Genomic DNA, 25,425 nt, shown 5'->3' with positions numbered 1-25,425 from the left:
GCTCTTCCAGGGTTCTCGAAATTAAAACCCGCCCCCCTCTACCGCCAAAAAATGGGTTCCACGCGCGGAAAGCGCGCCCAGCGCCAACACCTGAACGCTTTCCAGACACCCCGGCCGCGCTGCGCCACCTCGCCGCTGCCACGGAGGCAAGAACCTCTCGCGCCGCCTCCAACGGGGCACCGTTTATCACACTTCTCCAGCGTCTACGGAGGGCCCAGCAGCAGCAGCAGCTGCCCTGTTCTGCGCGGTTCTGTTTGCTTTTACTCTATATAAAGTTTTTGCCGAACTCGTACTCGCACTGTAAAGAAACGCTGAGGCAGCCGTTTCGCGCTTGAACAGATTCGTCAGATCGAGGGTGGAGTGAGCTTCTCAACTGAACTGTCTTGTTCTTAGGTATTTTGTAGGCCCACATGAAATTCGGCCGGTAAAGCATACTTTATAATCTCTCCTGACTCCGAGGCCTTCAGTGAGTCGTTTCTAAAAGAGGTTTTTGGTAGACGGTGACGTGTTCAACGCCTTCCCGCGTTAAGATACTTATCCATCAGATCAGGAGCCAGCAAAATGCGCCACGTCGTAAATTTAAAAACGAACCATTATCTTTTTTTTTTTTTGCATAGACACGGCAAGAACTGGAACTAGAGTGGAGGACGTTGCGAGAACAAAGGCGACGGAACTAGGCCTACAGCAACGGTCTGTGGACACCTGTGCGCTTTAGGGAGAAGGGTCGTATGGAAAAGGGTGAAGGATGGATGAAAGTTTCTAAATTTCGCAAGACGGCACGGTGCGCAAACACGGCTGAGAACAAGCTGACTCAAGACCCTAAATAAAGCTGATAGATGAGTATGCTTCATCGCAGGATCCTCACCGTTTTTCTCGTGTGTTACAAAACACGCTGAGCAGATCTTATTCACATTCGAGAGAAATTTCCGCTTCTTTAACCTTTATAACCTGCCTTCGGGTTCAGCGAAGATCGCTGCACTGTTTTCTTTTTTAAACTGCATACTTCATTACGTCATATAATGCGGGTCGACCTCGTTAGTTTGAGAGAACACAATGCATAGCGCTCAACGCTTCTGCGTATGGATGCCAAAGCACATCTTTAGGATTGTAGAATCACGCTGCGCCGTGACATACCGCACGAATCATGGGGAAGCATTACAATATTGTAAGAAACGCGCTCTCTAAAACCCTCCCTGAACGCTTCATTCGCACCAGATTCCGCGCACTCACTGTCTCGAAAACGCAGCTCCAACTGAAACTTGTACATTGCAAGTCTTCTCTGACGCGGCATTATCTGCTGCACTTCGGTATTGATTCTAGAGGTCACTGTTCCTAAGCTGACTTGAGAAAACGATGGCAATGTCATGTGTAGCCATAATCCTCTTACGACTTGCGACAGAGTAGAATGGGCATTTGGACGTGTTGGATACGGTTTATTTGGACGAAAAACAGCTCGGAAGAAACGACGGACGAGTGAAAGATAAATTCAAGAGAAGCGCGGATTCTCAACTAAGAATTTATTGGAACGAACAGAGATATGTAGGCTAATGGCAGGAATGAAAATTTCGATAAGCAGCGACAACGGCGCGAAATTTTCAGTGCAGAGGTAAGACTCTCATCTGCTACATAGAAACGTAATTTCTTGGTATGTCAAAGCAATGCTGGGTTTCATTGCCCTCAGTACAGCAAGGGGCCCTACGACATATCCCTCTTGAGCCTGCAGAAGAGGAAACGTTTGTTCAGCAAGCAGAGAAAAAGAAACAGAGAACAAACTGTGCTCTGTATGGCTAGGTTCTGTAGAAAGAGCACCGAGAGATGCGGAGGGATGCTGCGGGAGCGGATGGGGACGAGGAGGAGGAAGCGCGCAGAGCGCGCCCGGAGCGGCGGGGGAGAGCGCGCGCCGTGGGGAGGTTCCCGGAGGAGGGGCATCCTATAAAGGCGCCGGGGGAGTCCCGATGCCCCGATCAAAACACCGCGCCGCGTCGGGAACGTGCCGTGGCGAGAGCGAATGCTGCGCGAGTGCCGCCGTGTGATCGGCACGGTGACTGCGACTGTCGCTGCCAATCTGCTGGTGCTGTGTGCGTGCGGGTGACCGAGTACTGCTACACTGTTCGGGCTTCTTCCCCACGTGACTCCGAGCAACCCTTCCTGGACGTGGAGAGACGACTTCGAGCGCAGAACTAAAGAAACGCTTCCGTGTCAGGCCTAACCGAAACCGCGTCGGCACTCCCCTCGCGGTTCAGAACCACCGTCACGCGAGACGTTGCGAATCTGTCCAGGTAAGATTTGACTGGCTTAACGAGGCCACTCGTCGAGACTGTTTCGACTTCACCGTGACAAGATTTACAACGACCGCCGCAGGAACACTGGGGTGGTGTGCGCGCAGTGCTGTAAGTTTCGTATCAAACTTGCAGTCGCGTGTACATGCACTTGAGCGAATATGAGCTATTCATGTAACGACAAGCTGAGTACTCTACCATAAGCATCTTCGTTCACCCAGTATGGCTCTTCCAACTGTCTACCCGTCGTACTAGTCATCACCGAACGAGGCGGTTAGAGCAAGAAGCCCAAAGGACTGAGAACTATTGAACAAAATTACGTACTCCTAGAACTTCAGCGTTTACTCTAAATACAATGATCTTTCTTCGACGAAAGCTCGATTAGCCACCTTACGTAAGAAGAACGGGACACTTCCGGGAGAAGAGTTTGAGACGGGTAGGACGGATGAAATGGTCGCGCCAGTGAGCCACAGCTGAAGAAGTGCTCAAGCCTGATCGGTAGATGCTCTTCCCGTAAGCAGACAGACCTTTCGGGTCCTGTGTTATCGTTAGAGGCAGAAAGACTTCTTCCCGGAGGAAGTGGTGGTGGTGGAGTGGAAGACGGGAGAGAGCGTCGTCATGGACTACGGATACCTGAACCAAGCGGCGGCCAGCGCCGCGTTCGAGCCCTGCATGGAGTCCGCGGCGTGCCAGCTGTCCTGCTCGTACGCCGAGCTGGGTCCGCCCACGGCCGCCTACCACCGGTACTCGGCGGCCCCCGTGCCAAGGTCCTTCTCGGCGCCGCCGTCCGCGTCGGCACCGACCTGCGGCGCAGCGGGGCTCATCGCGCGAGGAGTGCGTCCGGAGCCGCCGCCGCCACCGCCGCCGCCCCCGCCGCCGCAGCAGCCGCAGCACCACCCGACGCCCGTCTTCCCGGCCATACAGAGTGAGTGCGTAGCCCTGTAGGGGCCCTTCGCACCACTCGGTGCACCTCTTCGTCACTCCGCCGAAATGCGGCGCACAACACTACGGAATGGTACACGATAGTTGTGTCTTGCCAGTACTCTGCAGCTGTGGGGTCGAAACTTGGGAGCTAACGAAAAGTCTGGAATTGAGGTTAACGTTAAGAAACACGCAGAGAGAAGAATGGATCAGGGAACAAACGCAAGCTAATGACATTCTAGCTGAATTCAAGAAGAGGAAATGCATATCGGCATGGCATATGCAATGCGTAGAACAGATAAGCGATTGTAGCTAAGGGTATCGGAGTGGATGCTGAAAAGCTAACTTCGTAGGCAGCGGCATAGAATCAGGTCGGCGGAGGGGACCAGAAATAGGCAGAAAAGTGGGGTGGCAGCAGCAGGCGTACACCGGTGTTAATCGGCGATCAGTGAGGAAGGTCTTTTTCTAGCAGTGGACGTAGTTGGTATGCTGATGATTATTATGGTGAGACGAGGGTACTGCGAGGGTATTGCAGATGTCCACAGGCACGAAAATATCATGACACTTTGGAGCACTCGCATACCTCCTCCTGGCGCGGCAAAAAGCAACATAGTATGCCTCTGAGGTATATCTGAATGTTTCCCGAAATGTGGTAAAGTAGGGGCTACAACTTGTTCGGTACCCTGGGTTTCATCATGACAGAAGTGACATGACACAGAAGCCGACCACAGTTAGAAGAGCATTTGTGAAGTGATGGAAATGAAAAGGTTTAATTAAGTTACTAGTTTTTCAGCGCAACGGCACGCGACCAAGGAAGGGAAGAAGAAGGACGAAAACTACGAACTTAAATCTACAATACCGGCTGGCCCAACTACTAACTCTACTGAAATGGAAAGGTGGTTCTGACTTTGAAACACATCCCGAAGTGCTGAGAACATATGCACAATTTCAAGTAAAGGATCTAATGTGAAGGAAGCAACTTAGTTGCCGTTAATAAGTGTAGGCAGCTGGAATAAGAGCAGATATAGCAGAGTCAAGAGGGTGGTATAAAAGCGACAGCTTCGTGAGAAGTTGCGCCGTCACTGGCGCAACTTCTCCAAAAATCCCTAAAGGAAGGCGAAAAACCTTGCAGCTCTTTCTTTGAACTTCATTTCATACTTGCCTGTCAGACACCGCTTCGCATGGGTGTTCGGCTGTAGTAATTATGTGCGACATTGGCTACGGGTCATAGTTGCAGTAACAAGAACAGATCACGCAAGAAGGAATGTTGCACAGAACCCTCTGAGAACGTGCTCAGTGATGTGTGTGTGTGTGTTTGGGGGGTGGGGGGGGGGAGGATCTAGAAGAGGAAAGGCAGGGAGGTTAGGGGGGGGGGGGGGGGGGGGGGCATTGGACAAAGGATATGATGTCCAGAGAGAGAAAAGAGAAACTGTCGGGAGCCTACTGGGCGTCAGGAAACACATTTTGAACAAAACTACATTGAAATGAGATTGTTTGCCATCCCTTATGCGCACTAAGCGTTCTCCGAAAGCCATTTACGCAATAACCTCGTGATTTAACTCTGGTTTGTCATTGAATGGCTGCAGTTTTCTGGAGTTGAAGTCGCGTGTGAGTAATGCGGGTATCATGCGGTTTATCCGCGTATGTTTCAGTAGATATTGTCGCTTTTTCGCGCCGTAGGAGTGTGTTTTTCTCATATATCCTAGGCAGCAAAGTTTGTAGGCAAGTTCCGGTACAATGGGACCTGCACCGCTGATGATGTGGCTCTGCATCACTGACGCCAGAACTAGCGGCTATCGCTGACATAGAGAGCGACAGAAACAATGGCTCTAACGAAAGAAGACATCAGCATCTTTGGCTGGTCAATGCGCATCAGCGCTGTGATAGCGCTGACTAATATTTTAAAGACAATAAAACTTTTCAACGTCGAAAGAGTCTGGTAGGCTTTGTCACTGACACTACCGATTTTCTGATTTTAATTATGATTGCATATTGAATTAATATAACAATAATTTGGTTTTTAAGCTTCATCGCATGGTGAAAAGAGTTTGGGATATAGAAATGAGAAGGAAATTTAAATATTTTGCGAGTAATGCAAACAGAAGAACTTCAACCTGAGGCTTTGACTAAGTGACCTACATATACTTTAACGGGCGCAATCTTTATCTGCATGTGCATTTTCCTCTCACTATTCGCGGTTGGCTTTCGAATACCACGGCTATAACGTGCTTACAGGCTACACACAACACGTTTCACTCGTTCCGCTTAATGTGCGACTGAAGAAATAAACAAAATTAGTGCATCCTGTCATGCCACTAGTACTTCCTCTTATCAAGCATTAACGAGAAAATAAGACGAGAGTCGACGTCTAGCCTGTACGCTAAATTCGCTGCTGTATTATAGCAGACCAAGTACGTTAGTCCTAAATCCTTGCAGCGCCATTTACGAAGGACTATTGAGTGAGGCGAAATGTTTATGACGTAATAAATGTCTAGCACGTGACAATACTAGTGGCTATGTGAAACCATTTCTACTATCTGTGGATTTCAGCGACAAGGGCATCTAGAACACGTTTGCTTTATGTTTGAGGCATTTCACGATAGCTCGTTCGACGGCAGTCCGACACACCCGTCCCATTCTCAATTGACTAGATGTGACTGAAAAGTTTGCTGTCATGAAATACTTGCATTGCGGGTTACTGTGCTTAACAGCCAGATTTGTCCAGATTTTCTCCGGAGCAACACAAAAGCAAAGGTGTATAAAAGCTCCAAAGCACTCCTTCAAAAAGCAGCGAAGTTATATCATTCTTTCAAAGTACGCTGCTGCGTTCTGACGCGCTAACAACTCTAAGAACGACGCACGTAATTTAAAGAGAAGTTTATTGTCAAAGCATGCAACATCGGTCCTGTGGTGAAGTTTTGCGGTTATAAGAGCTGACGTTTCCTAACCACTACAGGGACGCTTGTGACGCCGAATGCTACGATAGCAAGCCTGGTGAATTAATGGATATCTCAAAACTGAAGGAAGAAATTAATGCAGCGGACAAAAATTTGTAGAATCGTCTTAATTAAACGCTTGGAGACTAATGTCAATCTCTAGTGTACCGATTCAGCTACGTCGAAGCATGCCACTTTCCTCACCACTAGTTGCACTCTGGCGCATTGCGCTCCTGCTCGGATGTATACAGTTTATCATCGTTTAAAGCTGTCCTCAGGAAGACTAGACTGTTGATAAAACGTGGTAACGTATGCTATACTATGTTTTCAGAGGGAACTGTAGATGTCTACAAGTGCTTGAGCTCCGGCCGAACGGAATTAATGAGAACACGTGGCATTCGTTATCAGGAATTTAGGAACAAGCGCTTCTAGTTCCCTTGGAAGCCACGACGTGGCGCAGAGCTATGGGCATTCAGAAATAGCATGGTGACGTCACCTATGACGGAGGAGAGTAACAGAATGACCGAGTGGCTGCAGAACAAAGCGTGATAGGCCACTAGGTTTAGCGGCACTGGCTGGACGCTGTCCGAAATTACTGGTAATAAGTAATATTCATTGCGTTCTGAGTGCCCGACGCCTTGAATTTACGAATTACGTGCAAGCTTTAAAAGAAAAACCAAACAACAATGCAGAAAAATTCTTATCTGTGCCAAGAGAGTGCAACCCTGCAGATGTGGACACGTGTGCTCACTTCTAAATTGGTCGATCACTTTTCTTGTGACATGTTTTTACAGAGGCCACGAAAAAGGCTACACTTCTACGAGAAAATGCACGTGCTCCATGCTACGAGAACACGTCGCGTCAGTTTCAAATTTTTCCCATGCACAGCCGATACGTATTGCCGAAGGCTATCCTACTCAACATCTCCTGCACTTTTGATTCGAATCATTTCGAATCACTTCGAATCGCTTCGAAGAAGATCACTTCGTAGTAGGGGCGCATATTGAACCACCCTCTACGTCGACATGTTTTCGGCGAAACCCTACTCTCGCAATTCAAAATGAACATACTGTTCAGGTGACAAGACACCACTCGCATGATAGGCCTCCTGGGAAAGTACATGAGCCCGAGAAGAAGGCTATTTCGTTCATCGTTTTAGAGCCGGCCTGTTTATGCATTGGTGAATAAAACAACCACATCGTGTAAAAGGCAGTCGCATATTCTTTCTAACATTGCAATCATTCAGTTCAGAAGGCAGCTTCTTTTGCTACATAAATAGAACGTCCTAGAGAGCAAAACCTGATGAAGGACCGAGTCATGCATTGTAGCCGCTGGACAGCTCACGAGTCTTACAATTGTGTTTCGTTGTAACCAGGGAATGACGCCGAAATAAAGGTGACTACTTGGCACGCTACAGAGGGATGACCTTCTGCCGAGCGTGGGTCCACCTGCCACCCATAAGAACAAACGAAGTAGTGAGGAGAGATGATTTGGAGTTCAGCTCGACATACTCATCTGTCGTTGGTAAATTGAAAAGGTGACGACATGCCCCTGCATCAGTTTCATCGATGCTGGGTTGTTTAACCAGACGAACCATCAGTAGCTCAAGTCCCACTTTTTTTTCTGCGTTTTCAGCGTGACATATTAGTAATACCAAGAAATTTAAAACCGCTGAACCCCGTCCACGTGGCATGATAACGTGATATAATGCATCATCACCCACTGAGGCTTTCGTGGAAACTAATAGGAGAGATCGCTGAAAATACGAACTATTTTTTTTACTTCTACGAGTGTTTTAATTGCACTTGTGAAATTCGTGACATCGCACATAGGTATACACCATCATGCTTTTGGAGCGATTTGACGGGTGCCTTACAAAATACGCACATTTCAACTCTACTGAAATAAATAGAGCCATCTTTTTCACGAGGTTATGATAAAGGTTGTAATATAATGGCCATTTTTTATAACATAACAGAATCAATCTACCAGAAACGGCGGCTTAGTGTACATGGCGTTCGACTGCCGAGCTCAAGGTCGCGATATCGAATCCGGCCGCAGCAGCTGCATTTAAATGCAAGCGAAACATAAATGCACACCTGTACTGTATTATGGCAATGCACATTAAAGCGCCCCATGTGGTCAAAATTAATCCCGAGTCCTTCCCTACGGTGTCTCTCCTAGTCCATTTGTAGCTTTCGGGCGCTAAACCTCACATACCATACCATACCATACCATACCATACCATACCATACCATACCATACCATACCATACCATACCACACCATACCATACAATACCATACCATACTATACCATACCATACCATACCATACCATACCATACCATACCATACCATACCATGCCATGCTATGTCATGCCATGTCATGCCATGCCATACACTATCGTGGCAAAGGATCAGTCTCACGAAGTCGTTATGCGGGAGCAGGTCAATACATTCCTTATGCTATTAAGAAATAAGCGTTCTAACCAGTGGATTAAAGCAGTCTGAACAGAAACGAGCGATGCTGAAGGACAAGAGTTCGTTGCTGTGAACAGTTTAGAAGTCTAGTCATGGGCTAATGGCTGAAAACACAGTGTCCTAATCTGTAAAGAAAACTTACCTTTCCACAACCCACGTGTCCCCAACACACCTAAAGAAAAGATAAAAACTTACTGTGTTCTCGGAAGCAAAGTTTGTAATTGCAAAGAAATTGGCCTGGGGAATCAGAGCTAGGAACACTACCTGATTAGAGAAATCGTTATATCACCTCAGCTCGTCAGGGTACTGACAACTCGAGGCACTAAAATGCTGATAAAATCAATGAGTAAATTAGCCATGAATAAATCCGCAAGATGGAGATATTTCACCCACAAAAAGAAGTTTGCCGTCTATATACGTAACTGCATATAGAAAAAGAGCTGGCTGCCTCGAAAGAAAGGTTGGAAGTTGTAAAATGTTTTTTTTTTTCTCCTGAGAATAGAACTAGAGACCACAACTTACAAGCTAGCCCAGCTTGGGTTACCAGGAAGCTGCCACTAAGCAGTGCCAGAACAAAGTGCTTTGAAGTATCTGAGCGAGGTCCACTTGCTTAGTCCAGTTCCCTTCCCAGATACATTATGTCCTTTCGAATGGCATGATTGTAAGAGGCCGACGCTGTGGCGGAGTAGCAGCAACACAAGCCGCTAATAATATACCGGGTGTTTCAAATTATTCAGAACAGATGTCTCTTTCAAAAGACGAAAGACATGCCAGTGCGATCCGTGCATGTGGATTGTACGGCAAGGCACACACTTTTTTATGTGAACTAATGAAATTAGAACACAATTTACCGACTAAAATAAACAAATTGGTAAATTCGTTTTTGAGGAATGGAAATGGCGCAGTATCTGTGTCACATATCTTGGCGGACACCTGAACGGCGCCGTAAGGGAAGGGAGGAAGGTAGGAGTGAAAGAAGGAAGAGGGGCCGTAGTGGAGGTCTCCGGAATAATTTCGACCACCTGGGGATCTTTAACGTGCACTGACATCGCACAGCACACGGACGCCTCTTGCGTTTCGCCTCCATCGAAACGCGGCCGCCGCGGTCGGATTCGAACCCGCGTACTCCGGCTCGGTAGACGAGCGCCTTGCCACTGAGCTACCGCGGCAGGGCTGAACAAATCGCCTTTTTTTAATGCTTGGTTATAGGGCCCGAGGTTTTATTGCGAAATTTCAGGCCGTCAACAACGAGCGTGAGCACAGTATTTGAAATTTCTGAAATGACATCGAGGTTCGAGGTGTCAAACGTAAAATAAAATTACTGTTTCGAAATCTCTGAAGGGGATTTCCCGCATTGCATATTTAACAAATGGCGTCCCTGCAAATGGAGCCGCTCCGGAGACAACGCTAAGGTGTTGTACATGACGAAATACATTAAATGCATAAGTAATTTCTAGACTGAAAATTCCAGAGACGTTACTTGGTTAATGTGAAACGAGGGCAAGCCAGCCTAACGTGTGTTCAACAGCACTGCTTTTCACTTTAGTTTTCTCGAACCACAATGCCAATTCAGTAACATTAAAACTGAGCTAGCCTTCAATGTTCATGGCCTTCAATTTCGCTATATAATGTGTCCTGAAATCGAAAATGAAAAGTTAATTAACTACTTTCACTTAACTAAACATCTTTTCATTTCATTTACCGCGCAAATAATGTCCTCCTTGCTGCACAATCCACTGCACAGAACAGAAAAGATAAATTCGTGCTAAATAATTAGAGGCCCCCTGTATATGACGACTCGCTGGCGAATTGTGAAAGCCTTGACACAGTTGCGCGTATGTTCTAATTTTTTCGTGCATTTATACTTGATGAATTCACATGTTTGCTTCACCCTGTTCCCCTCACCCTGTTTCCTGCGCTTTCTCTTTTGAACACTATTAACGCCAGAGCTACGTTCATTTCTGACGTTTGCGTAACGCTTTGTAGTTGAACCTGCTATTTTCGTTCATTTGTGTGATTGACCATGTCAGAAAAACCCAGCTATACCAAGAATCAATAACCTAACAGCCGAGGCCTGAGAGGCGGTGCTGTCCAGCTCACATTCGGAAGACCATGTTTCGCTGGTGAAAGGCAAAGGCAAAAGCTGGTGCAAAGCAAAAGGCAATAGGCTCCTGGAATGAGGGCTCATCCAACCACTCTATGCATTAAATGTTTTTTCTCTCTCCCCCTCTCTGACCGATGATCAACGTGCTCAAGCATTGCAACACTAGTGAGGTGGAAAGTTGGGCGAGTTGAATCTTATTCATGATGAAGTTAGCGTTATCATCTATGTTCCTTTGATGTTTCACGAGATGGGTATATATCATGTGTTCTTCCATTAAAGTTTTAGTTGCGAAAAAGCGCTCGTGTTGTGTCTTCTCTCCTACATTGGTCCTCGTTTTTGGCGCCAACTTCACCATGAATGGATTGCAACACTAGCCATTGTACGGAAATTACCTTGCAAGGTAGAAATATTTCGCGGAGCCACATAAAATAAACGAATACGGCTGTTTAAATCTCCCGTAAGTGCTTTGTTGGAGAAAGAGGTCTGACAGGCGCAAGAACAGAAAGAGCAAGAGAAGGCTGTTTCTTTGATGATCAGATATTTGTACTTTTTTACGTGTTTAAAACAGCCGTTTGGCTATACAGCGTAAAAAGACTTTTCGGAAAGAAAAAGTTTGAAAAAAGGCAAGAAAGAAAAAAAAATAGTGAATGTGCAGAAGTGAAATGATTATCATTAAATGTGGAAGCCAGCAGCATTTCTATGGTGATGCGCGGTCTTAGGTTTGTCAAAAAAAAAAATTAAAGTGCCTTAAAAGAATAAAAGTTTCAAGCTTGGCGCTGTTGTACTGCTCTTGAAAGAGAGCAGAAGGCTTTTTAGTATCAGCAGCGCTTCAGTAAATGCCTTCATTTTAAACTGGTCATAGGTTCTCGAGTACACACGAAATGAGCATTACGTTATTATATGCCGCACTGTCTAATTTGAACCACAGTTCCCATATTACAGAGTGGTGGCTTGAATTTAAAAAATAAAGTGTCTTAAGTGACACGCAAGTAATATGTATATACATAAACCTTAACCTTAAATTCAGACTAATTCAATGTAGGCAATCATGATGATGATACTATGAACGCAAGAGGCGAGAGCTTATTTTTATTTTTTCACTGATGAGTTAATCCGCTATGAATGATGGATCAGCGTGGTGAAAGATATTTTCGTTAAGTTTTTGTGGTAAAGATCTTTGTGGGCCGCTTCTCCTTCATGTTGACTGAAACGCGACGGTGTTCTGGAACGGGCTGGAATACTAGAGTGGCGAGCCGTAGAAGTGATGTACTATCGTCAGCCCCGTCGGGTTCTTAACCTTGCCGCTCTGCATGAGGGCGCTGGTCTCGACGTAAAGAGTACTTCGGATGGTGGCGCCCTCAAGCACAGCGGCAAGGTTCGGAACCCGAGGGGAACTCTTACTATTGCTCTCAATAGTACGTATCCACTATATCAGGTAGCAGGTGTATGATAAGATCATCTATTATCCAGATAATAATTCTACAATAATAATTTGAAACCCATGAATACAGGTCATCATCTCACTGCTTGCCGGGAGATATAAAGAGCGGCGTGCCTAATTTCTTGCAGCTTGTTGATGCGGAGGATGTTATTCGTTGAAGGATGTAGGAGAGTATTTGGCTTGTGGAAGTTACATGGACAACAGACACCACAAGAGAATCTCTGATCTCGAAGGAACCGACAGGGAAGAATTCATTTTCTGTCTAATGTTTTTCAGTTGCGTTTCCCAGAGCAATCAGCAGAATTGCAGCCCGAGCCTATGCTTACAAATTCCAGGGTCTCGACTGAAGATCAGACTCAGACACAGGCTGCAGCAACTGAGCGATGATGAGGAGAGCAGGGAAAGGAATTCAAAGCGTAGATGAAGCCGGAATTGTTGTGAGCCTTGCCAACATGAATTCAAGAATACTTACTCGATGAAATACATGCCGGATATGAACACGTAACTTCCCTTGAGAACTTAACTATTGAAAGAAAAAACATCCGGTTAACTCTGCACTTTACGGGCATGACAATTCCCCAAAGCCACAGCAGCCAGGAAGACTAGAATAGGCATAATGTAGTCCATCGTGCTCATCTTCGGCGACACGTGACACCGACATTATTGAAGTGTTCTGTATTTTGAGGCAAAATTAGGTAAGGAAAAACTCCCAGGGAATTTTCACAATAAAATTTTAAGATTTTCTTCTCTACAGTATGTATGCTGTTCTCGCCAGGTGCATTTAACTGCAAGCCTAATGTTATCTAATTACAGTGGGCTAGTCAACACACATTGCCTTGATCTATTCTGGTCGTATCCACTGGCACCGAATAGACGTACTAAAGGGCGGCAGTGCTTTTGGCAAATCTACTTCATGCCTTATTGCGTCAAAGACGTCCATTGACATCGTCCAGTTACGTTGGTCGCCAATAGCGCTTTTCAGGTGTGCGCAGCAGTTTTATTGATAGTTCGTGCTAAAAAACGCATTTGGAGAGTCTAAGCGGTGTCTTCTCCTGTGGTTTCTCGAAGAACAAATGACCGTCGATTGAAATAGTGTCCACTGGCATTGCACGCACAAATTAAACGTTACATATTTCTTATTAACGACCTATTAAGCGCATGACTTGAGAGATTGGTAGCGTAACGAGGGTTCCAGGTAAGACGGCAGTGATCCACGCCGTTTTACAGTAATTAAAGTATTGTTTGCTCGATGTTGGCGGTTACAGAATTTTCAGTGGAAAAAAATGACTGTGAAAATGTTTTGTAAGACAGCTGAGGACGAAACGGCACAGGGATGGCCACGACATGAAATGCGACACACTAGTCGGATTTTGGCTGCTTCCGGCCGGATGGCCACAGAACAATATATGAGAGACAAAAGCGCGATATCCTGCGGTGTGAGGCGAGAAATTTGCTGCGATTTTAGGACAGAGATGGTTTATTTACGAGTAACTGCAGTAAATCTAGCTGCGTGTTTTTCAATTGATTGAACACAGTTTGTTGCAATAGCCTATTGAAAATATGTTACCTATACTTGAAGAAAAATTCGCCTGGTTAGGCATTAGAATTGGAAACTAATATTCGCAGCCATTGGCCGAGCCAAGATGAAGGAAGACTTTTCGAAACATCTACGGTTAGCTTGACCACAACGACAAAGACTTCGTCGAATTTCCATCTCTAGTCTGGTCCACCTCATTCAATGATCAAGGAACCCGCACAGGTTCCAAAAAGCCTCTATTCATCTTGGCTTGGCCAGTGACCGCAAATGTTATTTTCCGCTCAACGAGGACCAAGATAGCACTATAGCGTGCTATGTTTTTCTGTCGCACGACGTCTTGTATATTAATGGAAGAGACTGCGGGGGAGGGCTGAGGGCGTAGGTTATCAAACGCGCAATTCGCTGAGAAATTGCACGCTCGTAAAGTACAATTTACAGTTTAACTACGAAGCTAACGTAGCTCTTCCTTTCAACAGCGTTCAAAGATCACGCACGAAATGGTGCACACTTCTCGCGGGCTTTCATATTTCTGTTAATCGGGCCCATATTCGATCATAACATCGCATCCCTAGCGGCGGGCACTGGCGGATAGTTTATTCTGTCGAACCTTGCCATCTGCGGGGGCACTTGATTTGTATCATTTTTATTCTCTTTGCCGTGAGTACGCGGACGTCAAAGAAAGAAGCTACGGGTACCCATGGAGGGTGTTTTCCGCAGAGGGATGAGAGACGAGGAAGAACGGCGCATGGTTTGGGGGAGGGGGGGGGGGGGGGTTTAGTGGCGGGGGAAAGGGGGGCAGGCGGACGGGGGCCGCAGGGGTTATAACCGAGTTACGGGACGTGGTGCGCTGGCCGCTCGTTCGGCGGCGGCCTCGGCCGATGCTTGCTTGCGTGTCCAAATTACCGCCACCTCGCCGCTCTCGCCCGCTCTCTCTCCCTTCTCCTCTTCCTTCTCTCCGGGGCGGCGGCGGCGGCGGCCGCCTTCGCCGCAAATTTGATCAAAGGCACCCTGGCTTGGATATATAAAACGCTCGGGCCGAACCAACGAGGCCGCCAGTTCGTAAGGTTGGTGGTTCGCCGTCATTCCACACACACTGCGCGCACATTCAGCGTCGATCGGAGCCGCGGATCCGTAGCGCGCCGCATCGGGGCACCGACGATGACTGCAATCCCTCCGAGGAACTTGGACGCTGCCACGGAAGCAAGCGCAGTGAGGCTCGCCGAACGTACGGTGCCGATGAGGAAGTGGGATTTGGTTCGAGAACCACGTGTTTTAGACGTCGTGAGTGACTGCTGTGGTTTTGTTCCTCGCTGGGAAAGAAGAGGTGCAGCAGAGCCAAATTTTTGTACAGGCTGCGCACGATGAGGTGGTTAGCTCTAGACAAGATGGCGGTACCATAAGGAAGGTGAGTGTTTCCTTGACTCCGAACTATGATTTGCCGCTGAATGAGCAAGTCTAATCGTTGCAAGCGTAGCCTTTATAGCTGGAAAAAGAAAGACGATTTATATTCTACTTCTGAATGACCTTGAGCTCTGTGCCCGCTGAGCTTAATTTGCATGAAGGCGCAGTTTAGCCTCCCTGTAAGTGTGACCAGCTGAAACGCATCCTTGCATCTTCCCCACGCCTAATAAGCATGCGTAAACACAAGCGCAATTTTTCCCTATATTATTTCTTTATTTGCAGTACGTTCAAGGCCCACGTATAAGAAATTAAATTCAGGAAATACATAAAAAAACACATTGCTGACCTAGTTGTGTTATTTCTGTATTCCGCGTAGGTACTGCGAATAACTAGAAAAAAAAAAAAGACGCGTGTGACCATCACCTGTTCTCTCGACTGGGAATTGTTGGTAATAGTCCTTGAAATAATGTCGTTTTACTTGCCTTCAATTTATTATCACCGTTCATGTGGTTACGAATTGAGCTTAGATTATTGATATGTGCAGGAGAACTAAGGGGCTGCCTCATTTTGCTATTGCTAATAAATGACTAACGCGAAGAAACTCTAGTTGAGTAACGTGCAGAAATAACACAGGATAAGCGCTTGACATGTGGTGATTTTCCTCGGTGTAATCGTCCGTTTGTGTTGAATTCATCTGGGATGCTATATTTGGTACCAATGTGAGCACAACGTTTTTACTCTTCAAATTTCTTGTCATGTATTCTTTTCTTCTTGTCAGGGAAAGAGATAATAACCATGTGTCATGGCTGCCCTAAGGCCATTCCAATCAACTGCCTGAACGCATGTTACATCAGCATTAGCACTGCGAAAAAAAATTATGTATTCTGCATCTTTTATTGCACTCCACTTTCACCTCGTTGTTTGTCGGCTAAACGTATGCCGTGAAGATAGAAATCTCGCAGTCATGCAGAACTGTACTTTTCAAACGTTTCCATGCGTTTTTTATTGTTCAATAGCACAAGTATTGTTTTAGGACTACAAGGCTACAACAAGCTCTATCTGCTTGAAAGAGGCAGTTAATGTTTTTAAATGTTAGGAAATGGCTGCTGAATGCTTTTCTGACGAATTTTGAGCTTTACCTGTAGCGAGAGAGATAGAGGATATGACAAAGGGTAACTTTTTCGACCTGAGGATTCAGAAATTTTTCAACGTGCGTCTCGTAACAGAAAATTACTTTTTAAGAGGTACAATGGCTCAATAGACTATTCAGTTTGCGAGGAAATTGTGAGGAAAACTGCGAGTAAAAATGCGAATTTAGCTTGGGACACATCTACTCTATAACGAATGAAAGCTTCAGAATGAACTATAATCCTAAAACCGCATTTTTTTTTTCCTGTGAGTTCCAATGTTTGTGAAAGCAAAATTCCGTATTATTTTTCTTAGTAAGTGGATATATTTTAATAAAATGCAGAACTTGAACAACCGAAAGGCTGGCTCAGTTTGTATTTTACGTGCGTCTATGTGTGAGTGCGTGGTAAGTGAAGAGCCTGCATAGCTGTCCTGATGATGATAGTGAATGGACATCATCAACCAGCGCCGTCTGTAGGCTGCCAGTTGCGACCAACGCTTAATTCAACGGGAATATTTTAATTCAGAGGAAGGAAAAAACAGTGCGGTGAGACGACGTGCGAAGATGATGATACTGATGGCCTACTCTTCCTATACGCTGCAGAATCTGACTAATAAAATGCTTTCCGCACTCGCACTGACTAGTTCTGATGGCCATAGAAAGTAAATGGGGCGAACCAAACATCGAAAATTCCCGCGGTAATTGTGATGTTGAGCGCCAGGCTGGAAGCGTTTGTCCAGGTTTTCTGGGCTTGGAAATATTGTAAGCCACTTCCTAGATACATGTAGTTATAAGGAGTACAACACAGTACAGCTTCCCATGTCATTTTTTTTTTTGCCGCTCGACTCCAGGCAGTATCACCTCTCATAGGCATGTTGAAACACGTCAGATCGTTCACGAAGTCCCTTCTGAAAGGCTTCTGAGCAGTGAAATCGGGTATCCACTGGGAAGTGTGCAGCATAATTTGATTTCCTACTTCAAACACTCACAATTTTTCATGTTGTTGCTTTTACTTTTCAAGCGAGTCTTCTATTGCTACTCATACGAACATTCATGCGAGTGTGTGCCTACTGGCGCAGTCTCGAAATAATAATAAAAAAAGGCTCACATGGAGAAACTCTTTGTGAAGACTCGCGCTGACTACGCATGTGAGCATTGTAGAGAAGTGCTTTGCTCTGACAAAGTGTACATACGTAGCGTCGAAACCGAATTTTCAGCGGAGCTTTTCTTGGTGGTTTCACAATGCATCTATGCACCATTCCTTCTTTGTGCGTATGGTCCTACTCGCTTGAAGAACGTGCAAAAAGAGTGTATATTTTTATGTTAGCATGCATGTGTATCAGGGTGTCCCAGCCAGCATGCAAAAGAATTTAACAAAAGTGGTGACTGATAAAGAAGCTGGGCCGATTTAATGTCGGTATAATTATGCGGCGAAGCAATCAGCTTTTCATATCTTCGCTTTGCTTATAAATAACTTGATGATATTATTTATTGACTTTCTATACCTACATATTGCCTAATGGCTCAGACATAAACTGCAAAGCTGAAGATAGTCGTCAGAAATGTCTGATCTAGATGTTTCTCTCAAAAGGTAACTTGATCCCCTTTTCGAGCAACAAAGCAAAAAAAGCTCTAGAATCTTCTATAAGCTTCATGTAAAAACGCTCCTCTCACCTCCGCGAGTCGGCGCCAGAATTAGTGTTACTACGCAAGACACGAGTATAATGAAGTCCAGTATAATGATCCAGTCTACAGAATACGTGGCGTGGCTACTTGCTGATGTCGATTTCAGAACGAACTCCGATGTGAAGCAGTGCTTGAGGGCTGAGAAAGCGAAAAACGGAGCCGCAGTGGCTATTAAGTTTTATTGTAATTCCATTCTGTTTTCACTCTGTTCGCCCTTCTTTGATCAAGCACCGCCCTGCCCCCTTTACTGCAAGCATCATACCTTCTTCGCGGGGGCCGGTAAAAGCAGAAAAAATCAAATAAAAAGTATCGTCATAACATACCGACCAAGGAAGGGACAGTGTAAGGCACGATTATGTTTTCTTTTGTTTTCTTTAGTTATGTCACGTTCGCATCGTTCGGTGCGCTAAATGGCAAATCGTTTTGCAGGAAGGTAGAAGAGGAGTGGTAGGATTGCATTAGGCGGCCCCTTAAAGGTGGTCAGAATACCGATGAATTAAAACTGCGGAAGAAAAAAAGTCGCGATGTTACGCCTCTCTATTCTCTCATCAAAAAAAAAAAAAAAAATTCTGGGTGCATGTCATCGTGCACTTGTTTCTTGTCGTAAATTATGATATGTCTTGCAGCAGTTCTTGCCCCCCCCCCCCCCCTCCCCTTCCCCCTTCTTCCACTCCTCCTATTTCTCCAAGCATTGAATTAAATGTTCTGTAGTGTAAGTTCCGTACACAGACATCGTTCTCGCCCTCTTTTCACCAGCTTGTTCTCTTACGGCACGCTGTTCTGACATCGGATAAAGCAAAGCGGTAGCACCCTGCTTTCCATTACGCCCACTAATTAACGGCACTCGGTTAGAAAAGTTCGATCAATACACGTTGTCGGTTCAGTTCGTTGAGTCAGATCATTAATTACTGGCTTCGCGTCGTCACTATTTTCATTCAGGCAAAGAAAAAAAACGGCGGCACGACAGAAAGCACAACCGGAGACTTACGCTGCTTATTCAAGGGAAAAGAACATGACCTTTTCGTAAAGGCATCACTAACTATGCTATGTCCACAATTACATAAAAGTCGTCAGGTGCTCGTGTCTCTTGGTGCGTATCTTACTTTAAATGTTAAATGGGGCAATCTACTTCCCAAATCAATTTAGCCCAGGCTTTAATCGCAACAGACCACGTATCTACATGCAATGATATGGCTGCAAATGCTGCGAAACTTCAATTTGTTTATGAACTGCGCTCTTCTTTCTTGCTCCGCATCCATCCAGCTAACTGGAAAGCTTAATGTGCTGTATGACATCCTGTGAGTTTTCTAATATGAACTGCCAAACATTTTAACTGCAACTCATTTTTTTTTTGCATCGAATGTCTGCAGTATTCACAGTCCTTTAACTGCAATGGTCAACGTACGAAACACAGTGCGCTCATCTAGCGCACTTCGAGAGACCGCCGGAACACCAAAAGAGATATTCCTCCTCCCCATCATCACCATAAGCCTGAATACGCCCACTGCAGGGCAAAGGCCTCTTCAATGTTTCTGCAATCAACCCTGTCTTTAAAGACACATTCCTTAAAAACCTCAAAGACACATTCCTGAGGCAACCTCACTGAACGGCAATTTAGTTTCGCAACTATTAGACCATTACTTGATCCAGATTGCATGAAATGAAGGTGCAGTCACAACAATTGTTTAGTTTTATTGCTAAGAAAACCAGCATTTAGACAAAATGCCAGCAAGCCCACCAATTCCGCTTGTGCTAGCGTGGCCATTATAACGAATTATTGCGTATAGGTGCATTAAATGAGTTTCAGAAACCTATTTCGTTCAATTTCACTGTTGCTTATTTTTTCTTTTGTCTTAACCTAATGTTTCCAAGGAGAGGGCTGAGTCAGGCTGGTTGGTTCATGTTGAATTGTACGACAAAGCAGCGCTGACGGACGGGACGGAAGAAGAAGAGACAGACACATGCGCTGACTAACAACCAAATGGTTTATTGCGAAAGAGGGGGGCAATATATAGATTTTAGCAAAGCATTTGATTCCATTGATCACTCCATCTTGTTTCACAAATTAGAATCTTATAGTATCACTGGACCTCCCCTAATGCTCTTGAAGAGCTTTCTCTGTGACCGAGAGCACATAGTCTCTATTAACGACCATACATCTAACATAGCTTTAATTAACAAGGGTGTTCCACAGGGCTCAATTCTTGGCCCTGTATTGTTCTTACTCTACATTAATGATTTACCATCCTGTTTAAAGAATTGCAATAGTATACTATACGCAGATGACTCTACCATGCTATCATCGCACCAGGACATTAATCAGCTGATTCTTAACCTACAGAATGATCTTAATTCTCTTGAGCGTTGGTGCCACATTAACCGCCTGTCCGTGAACGTCACTAAAACTTGTTTTCAGATTTTCCATCCCCCTCAGAAGTCATTGCCCATCACACCACTTCTATACCTCAATTCTACTGCTATTTCACCGCAAGATCGCGTTTCTTTTCTTGGTGTTATCATTGACCCTCACTTAAAATTCCATCATCATGTAGCTGAAACGTGCAAGAAAATTTCTTATGGGTTACGCGCACTAATTAAAGCCCGAAGCTATTTTCCAGTCCAAACTTTATTATCTCTTTACTACGCATTCATCCACAGCCACTTAAACTACGGTATCTCATCTTGGGGTAACGCCTATCATATTCATCTCTGGCCTTTAATAAAACTGCAAAAGCAAGCCATGCGCATCATAACCAATACCCCTCGAATGTCACCCTCCCGCATTTTGTTCATAGATTTAAACGTTCTACCTATCTCGGCCCTTTATTTTTACAACCTTGGTATCCTATTCTTTAAGATTCTTCATCATTATCTCCCTCTAAGCATATTTTCTCTCGGCACGATCATGAGCAACATCGTCACACGTTTTGCGATGCGTAATAACTTTTTACTACCTAAGGTCAGAACTAACTACGGCAAACAATGCCTTCATTTTTCATCCGTATCATTTTGGAATTCTTTGAACATAGACGTCAAACAAACTAATACGCTTTCTTTATTCAAGGTCAAACTAAAGCTTTTCCTTCTTAATTTGTGATTTTTTGTTATGTTATTGATTCTATGTATCGCGGCATCTGTGTTTTATTTTACATTATCGTGCATTACATTGTTTGTATTTAAATATTTCAGTAACTAATATTACATTATGTGCCCATATTTATTCTGTTTCGTCGCTAATTAATGTGTTGTGTATTTTATATTATGTTGCATATTGAAATTTATTTTCATGGGAGGTCCCGCCCGCGGTCTTGTACCATGGGACCTCTCGCTGTATACAATTGTAACATTTATTGTATTACTCAATAAACTTTCAACTTTCAACTTTCAATATAAAGCATAGAAGGGAAGAAAATGCGGAATGAACATGACGTCCATACGGTAGCTATCAAATCATCACTGATTAAGAATGGCGATCTCTTGTGGAACAGAGCCACCGATGGTTGGCTTACACATGAGTTGCCTAATGCGTGAATCTGAAAAGCCTCCGACATCAGGCTCGGGGTGTGATCTCTATACTTGGCGATGATAGTGGTTTGGTTCAGAAACGCCTCACATTCATTGCAATTTGCGGACATGGTCATTCATTCCGCAGAACCTAGCTGCCTTATTAATAGAACATATTCACGCACTACAGATGTTTAAAAGCTTAAAAGTGATCTAGAAGCTCTCCCTCCAACCTGATTAGTGTCCCCATATTTTTTGTATGCATGTTATGCGCTTGTTCCTTTTAAAAAGGCAAAATATTTCTGTATATATTCACTCTGCATATCTACTGACCAGATATGCGTCCGATTCGCTTGATCGAATCACCGCATTTCTTTTTTACGTGCCCGAAATATTCCAGAAGTATAGCGCATGTGCATGTCGCCAATTAAGGATAGCACGTACACAACGCATTCTAATTTATCTTTTGCTCTTCACTCTAACGCTTGCCTTCTGCGGATTCATTCCTAATAAAATGTGCATCTCATACGCTCTTTGAGTGGATGGTTCTATGCCATAGCGGTGATAGGGCCAACCTTTTTCTTGGAAGCATTCCTACTGCCAACTTCTTCTTCTATGCGCGTTAGGCTTCTCCTGGGCATGTATGTTGTAGTGGCAGAGCACCCTTTACACAAAGGTGGAAAAAAGGTGTAGCAAGTTTTTTTTTTTAAGTGAGGCGCTATGGTATGGTATGGTATGGTATGGTATGGTGTGGTATGGTATGGTATGGTATGGTATGGTATGGTATGGTATGGTATGGTATGGTATGGTATGGTATGGTATGGTATGGTATGGTATGGTATGGTATGGTATGGTATGCATTGCCCAATGTCTGGCTCCATCGTAAGGGGTCTCTAGTGATTTGATCACAACTGGACAGGTAAACAAAGAGGGGGAGGAAGAAAAAGCGGCACGCAGCCTGTTTTACAGATAGTTTTATGCAAAGTGGAGGAGCCACTTTTTGAAGGGCGTTGTTTACTCATTTATACGATGTAAATCTGGAACAAACGATCCTCACGTCCTGCCAGTGCTCGTTGTTGTTGTGCATTGTTGTGTAGCCATGGAGCTGAGTGACCAGCTCTGGACTAACCCGTGGTGTGAGGACACGAGCTTCCATCTTTCTTCCAGCCTTTGTGTAGTGCTGTCGACTTTATATTATTTTTCTTCGCCCAGAGTTTTATAAACTGTGAATGATTCCTATTAAAAAGCACGGTAAAATTTTCGGAATGTTAAAGAAGAAACGTTCCGACCGCCACTGACAAGAACAAGCAAAATTGATTGCTTGCTTCGGATTCATGTAGTCTCTACATTCTCGCATAGGGAGTCTCAGATTCCTTGTCAATATTGGTGGGGTGTCTAGGACCCCCCGAGACCCTGATTACTTAAAGCACAATCACTGGATTATGCCCGAGATTAGCAGTAGGCCGCTGCACTGTTCCTAATTTCCTAGATAAGTGGCTGCACGGATATTTCACATTAGTCAGCATTTATTTTTATTACTCATTATTCACCGTAGAAGCTTCCAGAACTAAGTCGTGGGGGAGTAAAGACTGCACAAACATAACCAATTTTCAACGAAGTACCGTGCTGTCCTGGTGTATCGATGGCGATTTTCAAGAGAGCCTCCCGAGCACTTATAATGGGCATTCACTAATCGCGATGACCAAAAAAGTCGTCTATTTACTTTTTGAACATAGAAATGCCCAGATATGAGTAAAACACTCATTTGCACGTGTGTGCACGTTACCCTCTATGCGCCTGTATTTATTCGCCACATTTCGTCCTGTTCTCTAAAACACTCGAATTACTTTCAAGCCATTACTACTCACACCAAAACTGACACAATCATGGCTATAGCCGATGTTGTCTGTATGTTCTACACTTCCTGCCACAACCTCTCCCAATGCAGGGTGGCTGACTTGCTCAGGCCGTCATCGGTGACTTTCTTATAACCATTGTTTGTCTTGGATTTGGTGTGCACTGAAGTGAAATCTACACCTTCGCAAAGTATCGAAGCAACTTTCACGCCAGAAAGATTTGCGACTGGCTCGCGCTCATCGCTTTGGCAGTCGTGACACCCCGGTGCGCTGCAGCAAAAGAACCCCCAGTGCGATCACGATACTCGGTGGTGCGTTATTACAGCAGCTGAATCTGCTGAGGGTGACTTCTGTTATTGAACGCTAATGTATTTTTTGCTAATTGAACTATTCAATACATTTAATTTAGACATCGTACGTATTTTCTCGTATAGTTTTTTTTTTTTCAATATTTGAAGTATGCTTTCTTCTTTAGTAATGTTCTTGAGAGTGAGGAAAGGCGCCTTGTCGTCTGTGAAATGAACGCTTGTGAAGTCTGCTTGTCGTACCATATCCTTTCCTTGAAGCGCGAGGTTGCGCAGCCTTGTTTAATGCAAGTCACTGCATTTTCCGGCGTAACCATATGTAAGTTACTAGGTGCGGAGGCGAGCGCCGTCCTCAGCAGCCTCGCTGGTGAGGTCACGAAGTCTGAGATCCAATCAGAGGCGTCGGAGAGGTCATGTGGGTGCTGACGTCATGATTCTAAGATCGAATGAGGCTCTTTGTATGAGGCACGCTAATGGTGACTTCATGATTCTGAGAAGCAATCAGAAGCGCTGTTTGAGTCCCGTGTTGGGCCTGTGGACACGTAATCTGCTACACCACCAACTGCTTTCGACGCAAGCATACGAGCTGCAGGGGTTGCATCCCGTAAGCAGAACAGCAAAACAGACGACGCGGCAAATGGCCAACGGTTTGCGCCCGTGCGCGTACTCTCTGTCGTCCGTTTTGCTACTGCGGTCCTGCATGGGACGCTAAACGGCCCTCTCTCCCATGATATTACTAACAAAATGGAGAGCTATACAAGCCCTCTCTCTGTCACTATGTGCCTCGAAGCTCCAACCGTGGCGCTCTTACAGAAGCCCAAACTGTTGTTTCAGAAGCTGATGCATGGGCGCGAGCGGAGCGGTTGCCGGAGTGGAGCCCCGATCGCGAACGAAGCGCAGCGGCGGCAGCGGCGAGACAAGTATCCTGGTTCGGACAGGGTGAGTAGCCGGCTCGGCTTTGGAGCTCACTCCTTTTTTTCTGTTTTCTGTTCTCTTCTAAGATCATGGCATTCAGAACGGCGAGTATAATGTGGCGCAATTGATGCAGCTGGCAGCCCCTTAACTTCGAATGTTCTGTTTGAATCGGTAGAGCTTCACACGTCACTGAAATTGTCAAACTTTTAAGCATGCATGTCATGAGATGAGAATGAGGGCCGTCCTAAACTAGAATGCGTAGCTTAAGAACAGGGTAAAAGAGGTGAGAGTGAAACAAAAAGAACCCAGAACTCAGGTTCCTTGGCCGTTTTCGTGTCCTGGTCTTCTTTTGTGTGTGTGAGTGTGTTTTTTTAGCATAAATGTTTTAACAAAGAGACTCCAGAAGTGCACTACAATGAAAAATCACATTGTGCAGCATATTTTTGAATCAAGAATAATTATGCATGCTACTCAAAAAAGTATGTTCTTCTAAAATTGTTTTAGCTTTCGTTATTCAATACGAATCCGAAAAATTCGAGCACTTTCGATGATATCACCTGCAGTCTAATTCTTACTCTTCACGAGTCAGTATAAGCTTGAGTATGCCCTGATGCCACAAGTGTTCTGTTTTCTATTAAATAAGGCGAAATCCGCAAATCGACTAGCCAAAAGAGACGCAGTGAACACCTCGCAGCCTTTAAAAAGTCTGCCCGAAAAATCTTCACAGCAAATTCTACTAGGCCAGCTAAACTGTGAGGATAATGGGCTGTGTGCATGTAACAAAAAAAAAAGAATAAAGTGCGAATTCACATCTTAAGAGAGAATTTTGGCAGCCCTTCTGGTTCAGCGAAGAAGCGGTAGAGATATATCGTAGCAGCGATAATTCTGCGCACGACGCCTCGGGTTGGTTGCGGTAGGATGCCGCCACTT

General features: G+C 45.0%; 1 protein-coding gene across 1 annotated transcript in view; it reads left to right on the top strand.

Moving 5' to 3' along the window:
* Positions 1–2,759: 2,759 nt before the first annotated feature.
* Positions 2,760–25,425, top strand: part of LOC149372376 (uncharacterized) — a 76,528-nt gene continuing 53,862 nt past the window's right edge. Inside the window, exons 1-2 of the mRNA XM_089586161.1 lie at positions 2,760–3,204; positions 24,415–24,519. Coding sequence (XP_089442287.1) covers positions 2,898–3,204; positions 24,415–24,519 — 412 coding nt within the window. The 5' untranslated portion in view covers positions 2,760–2,897. The remainder of the gene's footprint in view (positions 3,205–24,414; positions 24,520–25,425) is intronic.

The sequence above is a fragment of the Amblyomma mixtum genome, chromosome 1, assembly GCF_055824585.1.
Source record: "Amblyomma mixtum isolate Tamu chromosome 1, ASM5582458v1, whole genome shotgun sequence".
NCBI classification, from domain to species: domain Eukaryota; kingdom Metazoa; phylum Arthropoda; class Arachnida; order Ixodida; family Ixodidae; genus Amblyomma; species Amblyomma mixtum.
This window is presented reverse-complemented; position numbering and strand designations above follow the sequence as displayed.